The sequence below is a fragment of the Loxodonta africana genome, chromosome 11 (assembly GCF_030014295.1).
Source record: "Loxodonta africana isolate mLoxAfr1 chromosome 11, mLoxAfr1.hap2, whole genome shotgun sequence".
In the NCBI taxonomy this organism is placed as follows: Eukaryota; Metazoa; Chordata; class Mammalia; order Proboscidea; family Elephantidae; genus Loxodonta; species Loxodonta africana.
Window position 1 is genome coordinate 88,281,527 of NC_087352.1, and position 14,515 is coordinate 88,296,041.

Below are 14,515 nucleotides of genomic sequence, written 5' to 3' on the forward strand. Positions count from 1 at the left end.
GTCTTACAGGTTCCTCCATGTTATGAAATGTTTCACAGATTCGTCACTGTTCTTTATCGATGCGTAGTATTCCATTGTGTGAATATACCACAATTTATTTAACCATTCATCCGTTGATGGACACTTTGGTTGCTTCCAGCTTTTTGCTATTGTAAAGAGAGCTGCAATAAATATGGGTGTGCATATATCTGTTTGTGTGAAGGCTCTTACTTCTCTAGGGTATATTCCGAGGAGTGGGATTTCTGGGTTGTATGGTAGTTCTATTTCTAAGATAACGCCAGATAGATTTCCAAAGTGGTTGTACCATTTTACATTCCCACCAGCAGTGTGTAATAGTTCCAATCTCTCCGCAGCCTCTCCAACATTTATTATTTTGTGTTTTTTGGATTAATGCCAGCCTTGTTGGAGAGTGAGATGGAATCTCATCGTAGTTTTAATCTGCATTTCTCCAATGGCTAATGATCGAGAGCATTTTCTCATGTATCTGTTAGCTGCCTGAATATCTTCTTTAGTGAAGTGTGTGTTCATATCCTTTGCCCACTTCTTGATTGGGTTGTTTGTCTTTTTGTGGTTGAGTTTTGACAGAATCATATAGATTTTAGAGCACTGGTCGGAGATCTCATAGCTGAAAATTCTTTCCCAGTCTGTAGGTGGTCTTTTTACTCTTTTGGTGAAGTCTTCAGATGAGCATAGGTGTTTGATTTTTAGGAGCTCCCAGTTATCTGGTTTCTCTTCGTCATTTTTGGTAATGTTTTGTATTCTGTTTATGCCTTGTATTAGGGCTCCTAAGGTTGTCCCTATTTTTTCTTCCATGATCTTTATCGTTTTAGTCTTTATGTTTAGGGCTTTGATCCACTTGGAGTTAGTTTTTGTGCTTGGTGTGAGCTATGCGTCCTGTTTCATTTTTTTGCAAATGGATATCCAGTTATGCCAGCACCATTTGTTAAAAAGACTATCTTTTCCCCAATTAACTGACACTGGGCCTTTGTCAAATATCAGCTGCTCATATGTGGATGGATTTGTATCTGGGTTCTCAATTCTGTTCCATTGGTCTATGTGTCTGTTGTTGTACCAGTACCAGGCTGTTTTGACCACTGTGGCTGTATAATAGGTTCTGAAATCAGGTAGAGTGAGGCCTCCCACTTTCTTCTTTTTCAGTAATGCTTTGCTTATCCAAGGCTTCTTTCCCTTCCATATGAAGTTGGTGATTTGTTTCTCCATCACATTAAAAAATGACATTGGAATTTGGATCGGAAGTGCATTGTATGTATAGATGGCTTTTGGTAGAATAGACATTTTTACTATGTTAAGTCTTCCTATCCATGAGCAAGGTATGTTTTCCCACTTAAGTAGGTCCTTTTTAGTTTCTTGTAGTAGTACTTTGTAGTTTTCTTTGTATAGGTCTTTTACAACTTTGGTAAGATTTATTCCTAAGTATTTTATCTTCTTGGGGGCTACTACTAATGGTATTGATTTGGTTATTTCCTCTTCGATGTTCTTTTTGTTGATGTAGAGGAATCCAAGTGATTTTTGTATGTTTATCTCATAACCTGAGACTCTGCCAAACTCTTCTATTAGTTTCAGTAGTTTTCTGGAGGATTCCTTAGGGTTTTCTGTGTATAAGATCATGTCATCTGCAAATAGAGATAATTTTACTTCCTCCTTGCCAATCCAGATGCCCTTTATTTCTTTGTCTAGCCTAATTCTAGGACCTCTAGGACAATGTTGAATAAGAGCGGTGATAAAGGGCATCCTTGTCTGGTTCCCGTTCTCAAGGGAAATGCTTTCAGGCTCTCTCCATTTAGAGTGATGTTGGCTGTTGGCTTTGTATAGATGCCCTTTATTATGTTGAGGAATTTTCCTTCAATTCCTATTTTGGTGAGAGTTTTTATCATGAATGGGTGTTGGACTTTGTCAAATGCCTTTTCTGCATCAATTGATAAGATCATGTGGTTTTTGTCTTTTGTTTTATTTATATGGCGGATTACATTAATGGTTTTTCTAATATTAAACCAGCCTTGCATACCTGGTATAAATCCCATTTGGTCATGGTGGATTAATTTTTTTATATTTGTTGAATTCTATTGGCTAGAATTTTGTTTAGGATTTTTGCATCTATGTTCATGAGGGATATAGGTCTGTAATTTTCTTTTTTTGTCATGTCTTTACCTGGTTTTGGTATCAGGGAGATGGTGGCTTCATAGAATGAGTTAGGTAGCATTCCGTCATTTTCTATGCTTTGGAATACGTTTAGTAGTAGTGGTGTTATGGCTGGCTTTTTTATGTGAACAGAATAAATGAAGGCAAGGGGACAGTGGGATATTTTCTCCCCTTTTAATTACGAGTATAAAACAGTAGAGGAAAAAAAAAGACATTTTAAAAAAATCTCTGAATGGAGAATTTATTCAAGATTGAAAAGAATATGGAAAATATTAATGTTTGGACATTACATGAACTAATATTTTATTATACCCTGTATATTAAACAGCTGAGGTCAATATTTGAATGATGGTCCCTGAGTACAGAAATAGGGGATAATCCATGGACTACACATCCATTATTCTCCAAAGCTCTAAATTCAAGATGTTCCTACATCAACCATTATCAACTATCAACACTCCATATTAAAAAATATAGAGAAAAAATCCTACAGTAATTTACACTTTTATCAGCTACCAGAACATTGAATACAAACATACCATAAAGCTTCATTATTATACTGTCCTCAGGGTCCATGCCATGGAGCGGCCTTCTAAATCTTTCTGATGGATTTTATTAAATAAACCCGTCAACCTAACATTTTAAGAGATCAGCTCTACAAAATCAATATATAAATATATATATTTAAGGTATTCAAACAAGAGTTGAAGGAAAAATTATATTTACTATTAAATAGCTTCAACAAACACAGTAAAAACATAAAAGTCTTTACAGTTTATTAAATCCTTACTTTACAGGTTTCCTTCCTACTGAATATTCATGATTCACATGGCTGTATTCACAACAGACTTCCTAAGGCATGCAACTGGCAGAAGGGGAAATCAAAGGACAAAAGAATACAATAAGAGCTGTTCTTACTACCCCCCTCTCACCCATCCAACATTTTCATCTGTTGTGGTTTTTCACTACTTACCATGCCCTCAAAGCCAACTCTGTAAAGGTTCTTAGCACCATTATCCCAGAGAACATATGCTGCACTGTGTGGGCTTGATGCACTCCAGTCCTGGATTTCAGTTACCTAACAGAATGTTGTGAGAAAATAGTTTTTTAGGGAGGGGAGGTTACTTCTTTTAATTATTATATTTCAATCTTAAAAATTATTTCACCTATCATCCTGTGTAACACAATCATGAAAAATACTTATTTGCCAAATATATGGGTCACTATGAGTCGGAATCAACTCGACGGCAGTGGTTTTTTTTTTTTTTTGTCTACACAGAATTATTATTAGAGACATATTTTGTAAGAATTACAAAGTAGCTTCTAAACCAAGTGAAGAAATTTTAAATTGGGAGGCTTAGCAGTTACAGGCAGTAGACTGTCAGAAAATGCATAATTCTTCATAAAACTAATACTTTGTGTTGTTAAAGCGTTTCTTTTTAGAATAGTGTTTTCTCCTAAACTCATTATTCTATACAAAGTTTAAAATCTTTGACCAAATACTCAAAATGATTCAAGATAAACCTGCCCTTTGGTCAGCTAAGAGTTGAGAAGACAAGGCTCTTAGATCAGTGGCAATGCTCAAAGAGGACTTGAGTTGTTTTTGCTCCTTCAGCAGAATCCCTCAATGGGCCTCTAACAGGCCATCTTAGCTAAATCAGCAAGTCTACAATAGAAATTCAGACACAATCTCTAGCCCCCACATCCAATGAGCCTGATTCCAAAGCCCATTCAATATAAAAACACTGGGATGCCACTGCTTAAGGCCCTAGATTTAAGTACACAAAAATGACAAACAAATGAGCACTAAAGCTGCATATTCTACAACTAAGAGTAGAAAGTTGCACATGTGAAATTCAGATCACTTTTCTCCATCTTGACACTTATAATCAGCCACATACACCCACTCCATAGCTACTTAGAATGATAAGCTGATGTTAAATATAATTTTAAAGGCGTGAACTTAAGAACAGACTATTACATATAAGATATATACTGACCTTTTTTTAATTCTATATTAAAGAAGTAGTTTTGTAAGCTAGATATTTTTTGGTTCTTTTGTGGCGATAAAAAGTTTTAATGTTTACGATTTCATGAATCATTTCAGAAATACTTTATATTCTATTAGAAAATGAGGCCATTTATTCTTTATAATTTTGAAATAAATGACACATTATAAATATATAAACTTTAAATAAAAATAAAAAATGAAATGAACATCCACGTACTTACTACTCACCCTAGGAAAAAGAACATTAGCAGTACTTTTCAAGTCCCCTGTGCCTCTCCCTAATCCCATCCTCCTGCCTCCCGACAGAGCTAATTACATCCTGAATTTTGAATTCACCATTGCTTTGCTTTGCTTTATGACTTCTGTACAATTAACCACGGTATAACTTTACAAAACAATAGTATCTAACACTCTAAAGTAGAACATGTCACCTTCAGCAAAAACATTGTTTTGATTCTAACATAGTTATATTCTACATGATTTGTTTTTGAAATGCAATGTAACATAAAGCAATGTAGGTCCGTATTTTTATAGAGGGCGAAAAAAGCATCCGACTAGCTTAAAAAAAAAAGACTACAAATTTTATTTAAATCAAATGCACTCTAAACTTCAAATTACTTGGGATGTTCTGTTGCCACTGAGTCGATTCCACTCCTGGCAACCCCATGCCTTCAGAGCAGAACTGCCCTCCATAGGGTTTTCTTGGCTGTAATCCCACAACAGCAGATTGATGGGTCTTTCTCACTCAGTGCCACCGGGTGATTCCAATCATCAACCTTTCAGTTAGTTGTTGTTATGTACCGTCAAGTTGGTTCCAACTCATAGCAACCCTACAGGACAGAACAGAACTGCACCACAGGGTTTCCAAGGAGCAGCCGACAGGTTAGAACTGCTGACCTTTTGGTTAATAGCCCAGCTCTTAACCACTGTCCCACCAGGGCTCCAGTTAGTAGCTGAGGGAAAATTGTTTGTACCGCCCAGGGACTCTGCTTGGGATGTAAGCAAGTTCATTGATCAAGCTCTGAATTATTAAATCAAATTCCTTCTTTTGTTAATATGATTATTGAGGGAAAAACAACTGAAAGGTATAAGAAAGTAAGTACAGTAACTTTACACTTTCAATTCTGACTAAGGAATGTACGCTGAATGGCTGCTAAAACCATTAGGCAAACGGTTGACAAGAAACATTATGAAGGATCAGACTGACAAGAACTGTACCCACTGAGCAACTTTAATTTCTCTAAAAGTAGGGATTAACCAAGCTGTATGTTCTCCTGATGTGATGCAACAGGAAGTACACAGAACCACTTAGGAGGTACTCCTGCCAAAATAAAATTGAACCTGAATCTAACCAAGCCTCCAGATCTAAAAACTAGTTTACAGGAGATACAAGGTTTAGAGTAATAAGTTAAAGAACAGCATAAAGAATTAATCAGGCAAACCCAAACAGCCTGGCTTCTATTTAAAAAATACATTAAAAAAATGTTGACAATAGTTGAAGATGGATAATGAGTACATGGAAATTTATTATACTATTCTATTTCGTTGTATTTTGAAATTTTCCATAATTAACAGTTGTTAAAAAAAAAAGTTCTAGTGTGCCCATACAAAACAATTGTCACGTATTCAAAAGCATTTGTAAAACAAGAAGTCTTAAAATACTAACATAAACCAAACCCACTGCCGCTGAGTTGATTCTGACTCATACCAACTCCATAGGACAGAGCAAACTGCCCCATAGGGTTTCCAAGGACAGCCTGGTAGATTCAAACTGCCGACCTTTTGGTTAGCAGCTGAACTCTTAAACACTAGGCCACCAGGGTTTCCAAATACTAACATTAAAAAAAAAAAAAAAAAGGTAGCAAAAAAAACCCAAACCCGTTGCCATCCAGTCAATTCCGACCCATAAAAACCCTACAGGACACAGCAGAACTCCCCATAGAGTTTCCAGGGAGTGCCTCGTGGATTCAAACTGCTGACCTTTTGGTTAGCTGCCATAGCTCTTAACCACTATGCCACCAGGGTTTCCACACAGGTAGTAGGACTTAAGAAACCATTTAAGAATACACTACAGACAATTAATACGGGTTACATTAGCACATTGGGATAGAGCAGCCAGCGCTGAAGGGAAAAAGGGAACACTGACAACTTTCTTCATTCACACACACACAGGCAAAAATATTCAGACAATAAAACTGACACTTGGTCTCAAACATGTGCATAAACAATGTGACCCTTAAGATTTATTATTATATTAAGTTCCTCACTAAGAATCACATGTGCAAGACAGTTCCATTTATTTTTTCCTCATTTTGTTCTTAAAATGTAACATCTTTTAAATCATAACAAACCAAAGATGTTAATACTGATGACCGAAAGCCTCAAAAATGCTTACTTTTTATCCAAAAAAAAAAAGGCAAAATAACAAAAACCCAGAAAGTTCCATTTATATGCCTTTGGACTTTAACAGCAATTGCCTTCAAAAGCTGTTGAAAAAAAATGACTCCCAAGCCTCTAATCAAATGCGGTAAAGAATATAAAGACATTTTTCAGAATGAAAGTATTAAAAATTTACTTCTCATGCACTCTTTCCAAAGAAGTTACTTGAATGTGTGCTCTACACCAAAAGAGGAAGTAGGCAAAGAGAGATGATGTCATGGGATACAGAAGACATGAGATGCAGCTGGAGAGGCAAAGGGCATCCACAACAGGGTATCCATCCAAGGGAGCTCCCAGGAAGACTGCTGGGCACCTGGCATTGAGGGCAACCTGTCCAGACTGCCACCAGACATGCTAAATAAAGGCTCTTATCACCAAGATCCCCAGTGCCACTGTACCATTTATTGACATGAGGACACACTGCCCAAGGGAGCCTGACCAAATTCTCAAATGTCCTTGACCCATTTGGACTATGTATTGGTGAAGTTACCACTCTCTCCTCCACCCCGTTCTCCTGCTCCCTGCCACGTGAGGTCCCTCATCTCACCCCACAGAGCATTCTGCTTTGATCTATTCCAAAAACCTTGAGGTAGACCATGGTAAGCTTAGAAGTAAAAAATATGTAACAACCCTTCTAACCATATTCCTGCCTGATGCCCGCACCCCACCCATACTTCTGCCCACCTGGCGTCCTGCGTGGGTCTAGCCATGTTTCCCTGGACTCACTAATGACCTTGACCACTGCCTTCCCCACAGGATTCTTATAAACTCCCAGTGAAACTGAAGCAAGACAGGTTACCCAGAGACTCTTTTCAGTTTATGTTCTCCTGGGAGCCTTCATCTACAAGTGGCAATTCTGCTCTGTCTTTACAAAAGCTAGGTTTGTGCTTGCTACCTGGCCTCTGAAAAATGAAATCCTAAATTCTGTAAGATACAACATTAAGTGATAAAACAATAAAGAAAAGCACGGGAAGATGAACACAAAAATCAGGATGGTGGCTACGTGGGGGGCTTACAATTGAAAAGGGCACAAAGAAAGCTTTTAAACATTCTCCTAATATTTTAATTCTTAATCACTAAAAAGAAACAAATACTTTAAAATCAAAATAAAATCTTAAAATATTTATCTAAGTAACTTCCACAGTAACCAGTATTTTTTAAGTTCAAGTTACAAAAACTTTGAAGTAGACCATGGTAAGCTTAGAAGCAGAAAATACACAGCAACCTGGGCACCTGGCAGAGGGCAACCTATCCAGACTGCCCCGTATAGTGGAAACAAAAGTGTTCATATGTTATGACTATTCTTTAAACCTTCACATACATTTTATATATCTTTCTGTATGTGTGATGCAGGTCTGCTATGAAGGGTTGTGGAGGCTGTTCCCTGCACAAAGTTATCCAGCTGAGGAGCTGACATCCAGCCCAAGCTCCACTTGCCAGGATCTACATGCTGATGCAAGGTTGTTCCTGCCCCCACCCCAAAGGGATACCTTTTCTTTGATACAAAGGTGTCATTAACTTGCCATGGGTCCCCAGCGGTGGCAGCTTTTCCAAATTCACACTGCTCTATTTTTCTTTACAGAGCAGAGCTTCTCAAACTGTGATGTGCACACAAATGAGCTAGGGATCGTGCTAAAATGACAATTCTGATTTAGAAGGTTGAGGGGTAGGAGAACTTATTACCTATCACATTTCCAACAAGCTGTCAGGTGACTCCAATGCTGCTGCTTCACAGACCACACTACAGTAACAAGAATTCAGATTTAGAGTTTTGGTTTTTCCATCTCCCCTAATTAGAATGTAGGCTTCAGGACAGTAAGAACACCAAAGACACAAGGAAATTACTGGCCCGAGAGACAAAAGGGCCATATAAACGAGGGACTCCATCAGCCTCAGACCAGACGAACTAGATGGTACCCAGCTATCACCAATGATCGCCCTGACAGAAAGCACAACAGAGAGTCCCTGATGGGGCAGGAGAATCGTAGGGTACAGAACTCAAATTCGCATAAAAAGACCAGACTTAATGGTCTGACTGAGACTAGAGGAACCCGCAAAGACATAGACCCCAGGCTCTCTGTTAACCCAGAACTAAAACCACTCCCACAGCCACTTCCAGACAAAGATTAGACTGGGCTATAAAACATACAATAATACTTTTGAAGAGCGTGCTTCTTCATTGAAGTAGATACATGAGACTAAATGGGCAGCTCCTGACCAGACGTGGAAAGAGAAGGCAGAAAAGGGATAGAAGCTGGCTGAATGGACGGAGGAAACCCGGGATGGAAAGCGGGAGTGTACTGTCACATTATAGGGATAGTAACTAGGGTCACATAACAATATATGTATAAATTTTTGTATGAGAAATTAACTTGAGCTGTAAACTTTCACCTAAAGCACAATAAATTTTTTTTAAAAGTCAAACATAGGGTTATCATATGACCCAGCAATACACTCCTAGGTATCTAACCAAGAAAAATGAAACTATGTCCACACAAAAACTTGTACACAAATCTTTAGGGCATTATTATTCATAATACCCAAAAGATGGAAACAACCCAAATACCCATCAAATGATGAATGGACAAAGAAAATGTAGTATAGCCATACTATTATGCAGCAATAAAAAGGAAAGTAGTACTGACATATGCCACAACATGGATGACTTTTGAAAACATTATGCTAAGTGAAATAAGCCAGTTTCAAAAGACCACCGTCACGGATTGAACTATGTCCTCCCAAAAATGTGTTTATCAACTTCGTTAGGCCATGATTCCCAGTGTGCTGTGGTTGCCCTCCATTTCGTGACTGTAATTTTATGTTACAGAGGATTAGGGTGGGATTATAACACCCTTACCAGGTCACATACCTAATCCAATGTAAAGGGAGTTTTCCTGGGGTATGGCCTGCACCACCTTTTATCTCTTGCAAAGGGAAGCAAGCACAGAGTTGGGAACCTCAGACCACCAAGAAAGCAGCACTGGGAGCAGAGCAAGTCCTTTGGACCTGAGGTTCCTGTGCTGAGATGCTCCCAGACCAAGGGAAGACTGATGGCAAGGACCTTCCTCCAAAGCTGACACAGAAAGCCTTCCCCTGGAGCCGGCGCCCTGAATTCAGACTTCTAGCCTACTGGACTGTGAGAAAATAAACCTCTCTTTGTTAAAGCTATCCACTTGTGGTATTTCTGTTACAGCAGCACTAGATGACTAAGACAACCACATTGTTACGATTCATTTATATGAAATGTCCAGAATAGGCAAATCAAAAAAGACAGAAATTGCGTTAGTGGTTGCTTAGGGCTGGGGTTGCGCTGAGTCAGCTGAGTCAGAATTGACTAGATAGCAACTGATAACAACAGGGCTGGGAAGATGGGGCGACAGGTGGATGATAGCTGAAGGGTATGCGGTTTCTTTCCAAGGTGATGAAAATGTTCTAAAATAGACTGTGGTAATGGCTGCACGTATCTGTGAATATGTTAAAAACCACTGAATTAAATACTTTAAATGTATGAATTATACAGTATGTGAAATATATGTTATTAAACTGTTACTACAAAAATCTTAGGTTCAAAAGAATTTACATAGCACTAAACCTTTATCAAAGAAGCTTGTGAATTCCTGTGAAGAGTTCCTCAGAAAGCAGACTTCAAAATTATTCCTCAAAGCTAAAACCCTTTTTTTTTCCAAAAAGGTAACAGTAGAATAATGATGGACATCTAAGTTTCAAATGTGAACTGTTATTCATTTTAGTACATCCAGTATCTAGCATAACACAGAATATACACACTCAATACCTGTAGACAGACTGAATCAATGAATGAATAATCAGCCAAAGCAAGATGAGATTCTAAATAAATAAAACAAACAACTCACCCAAATTATCTCTGGCTGTCCCACCCCAGTTAGACAGGCTATACAAAATTCCCTTCAGAACAACTGCTTGAATTGACCCCCCAGGGCACCCTACAAGCTACCTGAGAGGGGTCACAGAGTTAAGCAGACCGTTAACAAAGTAGCTGACAGTACCTATCAGAAATAGGCCTTTGAGGGAATGGAACATAAAATAGGCAAATTCGGAGGAGCCTTTAATAGTTGAGAAGTTGAGAACATGAGATACCGGCTCAAACTGTACATTCAGAAAGGCATTCTGACAACTATATAGCAACACCATGCCTAGAGGCAAAAATGGTAAAACCTACCTACAACCTTTCCAAGGAATGCCAATGCTTACAACACAACAAGAACAATCTTTTTTCTCTCAGAAAAAAAAAAAGAAATGAATATTTTAAAATAATTATTGGCATAGAAAAAAAAAATGGATCAAGAAAGTCAATTATAAAAATCTCCTAAACATAAAGTTAGAAAAACACGATGAATTAAGGAAAAGTCTTTACCTTTCCCCTACGCCCATTTCCACCGTCTTGGTCTTCCCACTGCCAGTCTACTCCTCGTACCACTCTGGCACCTGCAAAGATTCCTCTGGCTGTAATCTTCTTAGATTTTCTACGAGATTCTAACAGAACCCTAAAAAATAAAATTATTTATTTTCACATTTATATTGATAAGTTAACAATAATTCATTTTTAAAAATAAGATTACAAAGAGAGTTATTTTGAAAATAGAAAATATTTTTCTTCACTCTGGTGAATAACGTAATTGCACGATACAAAAATACCTTTTACATTCCACAGGTCATGATGATGACGGTAGCAGTTGCAATAATAGTAGTAGTAGCCAGTACTAGTAGCTAATCTGTACTAAGCTTTTAGTATGTGTAAAAGCACTAATATAGGTGCTGTGTTACACTTCTTAAGATACGTATTATCCATTTTGTAGATGAGGATACTGAGTCTCCAAGAGGTTAAGAAATTTGCCTAAGGTCACAAAACTTAAAAAGTAATGCAGTCAACAACTGAACCTGATCTAGCCCCTTTAGGGTATCACTACGGTGCAAACAGTTAAATAAACACTTGGCTGTTAACCGAAAGGTTGGTGGTTCAAACCCACCCAGAGACACCTCTGCAAACAGGCATGGAGATCTGCTTCTGAAAGGCTGCAGCCTGGAAAGCCCTATGGGGCAGTTCTACTCTGCACACACAGGGTCGCCATGGGTTGGAATCAACTTCAGGCAACCAACAACATACTCTTCACTACTTTAGAGGTGACAAACTTGAATCCTTCCAGCTACCAGGAAAGTAATAAAAATGGGTTACGTCAATATAATGAAAGAGGGCCTAGGAAATATACCAACACAGCAATGACAAATGGTAAGTGGTACTCAGCCTCAGGGTCAGGAAGGCAACAGGGAGTGGCAGGGACGCTGGTGAACTGGAGAGCATGATCTCTCTAAAGGGTGAAGGTGTTCCTCTGCTTTACCCAGCTGCTGCCATGAACAAAAGCAGACCCAGTGATGACAGTCTTCTAATTTGTGTGTTTCATCTTAAAAATCCATAAGCCTAGATTTTTGTGTGAAATCACCTAACTTCAAAAATTAAGAATATTACATATGCCAAATAAAATACATCTCTGGCCTGATTTGACCTACACTAAACTGTCTCCAAAGTTTACTCACAGAAGATTACATACTTGCAGAAGATTACGGACCTTGAAAAAACATCCCACAGTGAATTAACTGGGCGAGCTTTGTCCTCCAGGGCCACTATCCCTTATTCTTCTATGTCCTTCTCATTCATATAATCAGAAAAGTTTTCTGCTTGTTTGTGTTATTTTATTTATTTTTCTAATTTAACTCACTCATTGTGATTGTCTTCATTATATCCCAACTTTAAAAATTGTAATGCAAAAGACGAAATCATTCAGTTAATAAATGGCAGAGCCAAGCCCAGGACCGTCTGACTCCAAACTCCCTTCTTTCTACTATTTTATATGCCTCCCTATGACTAGCTGGATTGTTGCTTCTATGCATTATCCATATCTACATGAGACGGCTCCATCACTTGAAACTCAGCATCCATTAACAATATTCCTCTCTCTTTGTTCCTAAGACATTTAATGCATCTATCTACCACAGTACAAAATATCACATGATAATCATTGTTGATCCATTATTTCCCTCAACCTGTAAACTCTTTAAGAATATTGTTTCTTATTTATATTTAAATCTGCAGAAAAGTATAGTAACTGCCGCACAGTCTTAATAAATGCCTGTTGGCTCAATCAATGGACCCTAGTGTTCATCTAGTAGCAAGTAACAATAAAAGGCAGTGAGAAGAAAACAATCAGTGTCTCTTCTGCTGCCCTTACATTCACAAACGTTGAGGAGTGCCAAGTCTCGATGCTATAGAAGGAACAGCCCTGTCTATCTGGAAGAAGTACATATAGCTCCACCTCCACAGAGCTCTTCTCTCACTATATGGCACACCTGGTCCACCTGTAGCCTGCTATCTGCTACCTCCTGGTAGTAAGCCAGCTATCAGAAGCTATTTCCTAATGCTATCTTTAAAGTTAAGTAGTATAAAAGTTGAATACAAACATGCAATCTAGATCGAAGAAAAAACTGTTTCCCTTACCGCTCACTTCCTGGTGTAGTAATTCTATAAAAGCGATGTCTTAAATGATGTTTATCTCCATGATAACAAACTGTGCACAAATCATAATTTGTACATTCTGCACATTTCCATCGAATGCCAATGATAGGTTGTTGACGACAGGTGTCACACATGGTTCCATCATGTTTGATGCCTATTAAGACAAGGACACATGCTTAGATTAATTACAAGTATTACATTTTAAAAGAATAGTGTTCTGTTCCCTGAGGAAAAGATAAGAATCGGGCATTTTGCAAGATATTTTAATAAAGTAGGGGATAACATTTCACATGTACCATGTATCAAAACCCGTACCATATATCAAAACCCGTACCTGTTGCCATCAAGTCGATCCCGGCTTATAGCAACCCTATAGGACAGAGTAGAACTGCCCCACAGGGTTTCCAAGGAGCAGCTGGTGGATTCGAACTGCTGACATTTTGGTTAGCCGCGTATCTCCTTAACCACTGTACCAACAGAACTCCATACCATATGTAGTTTCATTATAATAGATCTCAAATGTTTTAATCAATACAACTTATAAACTAAGTATTTTCTCTCTCTTCCCTTTTCATTAGTAATAACACTAGTCTACTTCTCAGTAGCATTTTCTTTGTTCTCATCTACAAACTGAAACTTATGTTCAATCCATGGAAAGAAAGTAGAGTCCTTTACCACCAAGTACATGCTTCAGACTTCAAAAACTCAGAAATCTTTTGAGAATTTTCAACCTACTCTCCAGGTAAACAATTACTCTAAAAGCAAAGACAGTGTTATCTCCATGATATCACGGAAATAAACTATCAATTAACTTAAGCATTTACCCCTAGGTATCAACAACTTTTTTCCCAAAAAGAATAAACCTTAAAATGATTAGCAGGCAAGTATCCCAGTTTAAAGGGATATATACTATAGTTGAGCTTCTTTTTCCCCTTAAAGAAAAAAAGGGTAATAAACTCTAAAAAGGAAATAAGCACTTGGTAGAATGGCCTCCACCATCAATGTCAACAAGGATGGATGAGATAAACATTAGAACTATAAGATACACCACTATAAAGTAATGAAAATAACCCACATTTTAAGGTGTTAGGGGTAACGCTCCTTTTTATTCTGTTATAATAATATCACTACTTCAATAAATTTAAAAACAGGTTGTTTTTTTTAAACAATGTGTGGCTTATGAACATCAGTGTCACTGCTTTATGGTCACATCCTACATGGTCAAGCCTGAGTGTTGAACTACCAGCAAGGGCTATATTTTAAGTACAATAATGGGACTCCCCTGGGTTCAAGTTCTACCTTTCTGTCCTTGAAAAAAGTCACTTTAGCTGAAGAGTTTACATATAAAATAATGGTAC

General features: G+C 37.9%; 1 protein-coding gene across 5 annotated transcripts in view; it reads right to left on the minus strand.

Annotated features, from left to right (window-relative positions):
• Positions 1-14,515, minus strand: part of MIB1 (MIB E3 ubiquitin protein ligase 1) — a 155,739-nt gene that overhangs the window by 114,802 nt on the left and 26,422 nt on the right. For all 5 annotated transcript variants that reach the window (XM_064294654.1, XM_064294650.1, XM_064294652.1 and 2 more), the window contains exons 2-4: positions 13,140-13,311; positions 11,004-11,133; positions 3,134-3,238 (exon numbers count right to left, since the gene is read on the minus strand). In XM_064294654.1, coding sequence (XP_064150724.1) covers positions 3,134-3,238; positions 11,004-11,133; positions 13,140-13,291 — 387 coding nt within the window. In that variant the 5' untranslated portion in view covers positions 13,292-13,311. The remainder of the gene's footprint in view (positions 1-3,133; positions 3,239-11,003; positions 11,134-13,139; positions 13,312-14,515) is intronic.